A 4,817-nucleotide genomic window follows, 5' to 3' on the forward strand; every position below is an offset into this window, starting at 1 on the left:
TAATTTTCTTCCAATTTCAGCATAAACCAACATATGACTAAGTGTAATACGTATTCCCTTTTCCTTCAGCTGAAGTAATCTAAATCCTTGCCTAATGACCACTTTACCCTTTCATAAGAATTCCTTCCTAACTAAACCTCAAGGGCACTCTTGCCCTTTCACCTATTTTACAATTCTACCATTTTCTATCTAAACTTATTACTCTCAGCAGTTACTAATGGTTACCCAGGTTACTCAATCACCAATAACCATTAACCACTAATTCTCAACTCAACTTACGAAATTCCCCAAGATACCCCTAGGCTCTTCCCGAGCCAGGTATAAAATTCCGTTGTGATTTTAAGTTAACTAGCTCTCTAGGACCGTCTCGGCACGTGCATCACATTAATAACACCACACTCACGTGGTACAAATAATAAATTGTTCATTTTATATGTTTATGTTATTATTATTTCATATATAATATTATTTATTTATTTAACATTTATATCACAATAATATAAATTTAATAAAAATAATCAATAAATTTTATAAATAAAACTAAACAAATTGCATTGCTTTATATTTAATAAATAAAATTAGATTGTCTAGCATCACTGGAAAAAAAATTGAAAAATTTGTTTAGTTTTTATAATACTTTATTTGAAGATATCTTGGACACGTGTAATACAGTTAGTGCTTCCAGGTCTTAGCACACTCTCTCTCCTCTCGTAAAGGCAGTGGGGGTGAGAGCTGAGCTCCACAAGAGAAATGCCAATATCAGAATCAACTCTATCGTCATCAACAGGGCTTACCGCCATTCCTTCCCTTGCAAGTTCACATATAAAATACTTGGTAATCTCCTACATATTTTTTTTTTTGCCTGATTTAATGTTTTGTGCTTATTTAATTTATGAAAGTGTAGGTTGTGAATAAGTGCAGAAATTTGAGAGTGAAGTGTAATTATGGCAGTTTGGGTAGAAGAAAAGTGGCAGGTTTTATGGGGACTAAGAAAAATGTGAAAGTGATAAGTAGTTGGGTAAAGGGGGGTGACATTGACAATGCTTCAGTGGAGTTGGATGTTCCATTTCCTCAAGACTACTCTGAGCTTCTTGAACAAGTAAGTACTAGTAACTCTTTTTACTTTATTCGAATTTTCTATACTGTATTTGTTTTTCTTTCTTAATATGAGTATTTTTAGTGTTTCAAGTTATACAGATGTGGTGGTACTTGGTACTTTTTAAGTTATGGAATACGAGTGAGTGAGCTATTTGATTTGCGAGTTTAACTTGGTTTATTCTGTTTTGCGTCTGTTCAGTTATTTATTATGATTAAGAAAGCAAATATTAATAGGAAAAATTACAGGTTCAAAGGCTAGGAATCCATTCCACCCAAAAGAAAAGCATAAATCCCCCCCCCCCCCCAAAAAAAAATAAGATTCTAATAGCTAACATCAACTAACCAAAGAGCAACACAAAATTTAATTCTTTCCCGTATGCTTATCTTCACAGTGTTCATTGTCCTCACTAGGTGATAAAACAACCATCTTCCACACAGTTGTTCTTGTTTATTAATCAAACCCTTGTTCCGGTCCCTCAAATTGGTTCAGAATTTAGGCATCACCCATTGCAAACTGAATTCTATCAGCACTTTATGCCACAACTATAATGAGAAACTGTCATGTAAAAATAAATTCTCTATTAATTTCTCATTGGCTTTTATTTATTTAACTCTCTAATCACTTTTATTTACTGCTGTTTATTAATTGCTAGGCAAAAAAAGCAACTGCGTTGGCTTTGAAAGACAATAGACAATTGATGGTGAGTGATCCACCGAGTTGTTTTGGTATAAAATTGAGTAATTTTGGTATATTATATATAGTCTTTGACTCCAAAGTCCTTATTACAGGAGATCGAATTCCCAACTGCTGGGCTTGAATCTGTACCAGGTTGTCCACAGAAATAGGGATGGCCAATATTTATGGTATGGTCAGCTTGTTTTAAATACAATTTTAAAGAGATTTCTTTATTGTTCTTGTATCAGGAGATGGTGAAGGAGGAATAGAGATGACTGAGAGTATGGTGTTAATTCGCGACTTCTGTGACCGTTTCGTTGATACGGTGAAAGCTGTGCGAACTAGAATAGTGAGCTTCTTGATCTATAACAATATTTTCTCTGATCCTTCTCTATATTGAAGTACACATTTTTATAAATTAAATGAGACCCATGATATCTTATGGCCACAAAGTTAACATTCTGCTAGTCCCAGACCGATTGTATTTTAATTGTTGTGAATGGCCTGTTAAAATATAACACTGTTATTTTAAAAAAAAAAAATTGGGAATCATGTCCCAAGAAATAGATTTCATATAATTATTTAGTACAAGGCAAAAGCTGATAAATTTTTTAAATGTTTAAAATGGGAGAAGGAAGGTATGGGTAGCAGAGAAAGTGTAAATGAAATACTTGTGTGTATTAAATATCCTTTTGCTTTGTTTAATTCAAATTATTCATTTTTTCTTTTTTTTTACAGCTGAAAGAAAGCATGGGTATTTATATATATTTTGCACTAGAAGTACAGTAGTTACAATGCCTTTATGTCTGTCAATAAAGGAAAAAGGAAAAGAAAATTGTGGTGTATTCATGCTTGTTTTTCCTGAAGGTGATACCTGCTCTGTATATGATAGCTGAATAATTTTCAATGTTCTCTCCTATTTTAATTTACATGATGTGTTGTCCCATGCAGTAATTTATTACCTTCCTTAGAACTAATTTATAAAACTAGCTCGAAAACATTATGATTAAACCTTCCACGGAACTTTCAGTTTTTCCCCGAGGCCAATGAAGTTACATTTGCAAGAAATTCAGTCTTTGGAGGAGCTTCCTTCAAATTAGACTATTTGACAAAACCATCATTTTTTGAAGACTTCGGTTTTGTTGAAAAAGTAAAAATGAAGGACCGGGTGAAGCCAGACGATGAACTATTTCTTGTCGCTTATCCATATTTTAATGTCAATGGTAATTCACTCAGTCCTATCTAATAGTTAATAACTCAATATTGAATATGTAACTTCAGTATCTTATATTATCCTGTTATTCAGAAATGCTTGCTGTTGAAGAGCTTTACAAAGAAGCTGTCAAGAACACCAACCGGAAATTGATTATATTTAATGGAGAACTTGATCGCATAAGATCTGGCTGTATCCTTTTCTAATTAGCTATTGACACTTATGCATGAACTTACTTGTTCATTTGCTCATCTAGATTATGCTAAGAAACAATGTTTATATGCTAAACACTTATCAAAGTTGTCAAGTGTGCATGTGTTTTAAACTCTGGTATTGCCTCATTATCTATTTTAAGCACCAAGCGAATCAACGGCCATATGCACACACCCCTCTGCCACACAAACTAGTACATATTTTGTCAATAGATATCTTGGAGTTTGTCAAGTATGTATAACTAGTATTGTGTATTTGTGCTAATTCCGCTCTTCAGAGAAATTAAGGATATGTATATTACAAATTGAAAGGGAGGCACCTTTTCTGTATATGATTGAGGTACTAAGGTCATAATGTTTCCCATATTATTTTAATGCGGGAGTATAATAATTAATGTGACTGATATGAAATGGTCTGATACATGTTTATTTTTAGTTTGATGATTGATTTTCTTGAGTATGAAGGTATAATGTTGATGGTTTGATTACTGTTGAACCTTTAGTATCAATAATCTTTATAATCAAGTCCTTTCACATGCATGGCGTTTTTCTTGAATACCATAAGATTATCCACCGTTTTTTTATCCTAAACTGGCTGCCCTTTCAAAGACCCTGTTTCCACTGATGGAGACTGTATATTATATTCACAATTTTAAGGGATCCAAAGGGGGAACTCTTTTCAGGTTTGCTGCCTAAAGATTGATTGTTTATATAATTAACATTTATTAATTTTGTAAATTTGAAATGTCCACTTGTGGATCTTTTACATTAGGTAGCAGTGATTTCAATTACAGACTAAGTACATTAATGTACTTGTTACTCTTTCCAAACGTTTAGGAGCTACCCTGGTCCTTGGAAAGTCCTTCGAAAAGTGAGGAACAAATACATTTGTATTCATCAACAAGAAACTATGCCGTCGCTGAAGGAAGTTGCCTTGGATATTCTTCCATCAGCTTGAAATATTCTAACTCATTTGGTAATAGAGCAATATTTTTTACCTATATTATTCAGTGTTATAAATTTTCATATTTTTGCATATATTTCTTCTTTAGTAGTCAATACAGAAAGTAACCTTCAGCTCAGGTTTCTTCATTTTGGTCTCGTGTGTGTCAAATTAGTTGAATTGACAATGAAGTACTAATTAACCTATCATTGTTCAACATTTTAATAGGTCAGCTTTGTTCTAGGCAGGGTTATTTCTAGAAGACAATGTCTATCAAATCAAGATATATTATGGATTTGTCACCCTTTGTTTTTTTGGCTTCTCTAGGTTTCTGTGTTCAACCTTTGTTTCGTAATTTTACCAATGGTTAAAATTTCATTCATTCATTCTTTCTATGTATTATAAAAGGCTTAAAATCCACTAGAAAAATTTGATCAAATCAAATTACTAATTGAATTGTATGTTGCAGCCAATTTGACTATATTTCCTGATAGTTTTAATTATCAAATCTCTAATTAAATTAGATTGATGATAAAAAAAGTTTGAATGTAATGCAACAAAACCCCTAATTAGTTGCATTAAATATTCATATTTGTAATGACATATGGAATTGTGGCATATATATATATTGAATTATGTGGACAAGATGTTCAAGTCACTGAAAGACTACGCGCA

At 32.4% G+C, this 4,817-nt stretch overlaps 1 protein-coding gene across 9 annotated transcripts; it reads left to right on the forward strand.

Annotated features, from left to right (window-relative positions):
* Window positions 1-668: 668 nt before the first annotated feature.
* On the forward strand, window positions 669-4,462 carry LOC133777701 (protein LPA3). Of its 9 annotated transcripts, XM_062217400.1 has the most exons (11): window positions 669-834; window positions 905-1,099; window positions 1,181-1,237; window positions 1,752-1,799; window positions 1,888-1,927; window positions 2,023-2,123; window positions 2,805-2,997; window positions 3,081-3,179; window positions 3,765-3,882; window positions 4,037-4,175; window positions 4,371-4,462. In XM_062217400.1, exons 1-10 carry the CDS (start codon window positions 751-753, stop codon window positions 4,155-4,157), a joined length of 1,056 nt encoding a protein of 351 aa, XP_062073384.1. In that variant the 5' UTR covers window positions 669-750; the 3' UTR covers window positions 4,158-4,175; window positions 4,371-4,462. The 9 variants fall into 9 exon arrangements, with proteins under 9 accessions (XP_062073384.1, XP_062073383.1, XP_062073386.1 ...); XM_062217399.1 differs by having other exon boundaries at window positions 4,037-4,462; XM_062217402.1 differs by lacking the exon at window positions 4,371-4,462 and having other exon boundaries at window positions 3,972-4,291.
* The last annotated feature ends 355 nt before the right edge of the window (window positions 4,463-4,817 follow it).

Source organism: Humulus lupulus, chromosome 5 (genome assembly GCF_963169125.1).
Source record: "Humulus lupulus chromosome 5, drHumLupu1.1, whole genome shotgun sequence".
Classification (NCBI taxonomy): Eukaryota; Viridiplantae; Streptophyta; class Magnoliopsida; order Rosales; family Cannabaceae; genus Humulus; species Humulus lupulus.

Coding starts and splice junctions, on each gene's coding strand:
- LOC133777701 (XM_062217399.1), top strand. CDS start 751: ATGCCAATATCAGAATCAACTCTATCGTCATCAACAGGGCTTACCGCC. Junction 1,800..1,887: donor AAGACAATAGACAATTGATG/GTGAGTGATCCA, acceptor TCCTTATTACAG/GAGATCGAATTCCCAACTGC. Junction 3,180..3,764: donor TGATCGCATAAGATCTGGCT/GTATCCTTTTCT, acceptor GAATACCATAAG/ATTATCCACCGTTTTTTTAT.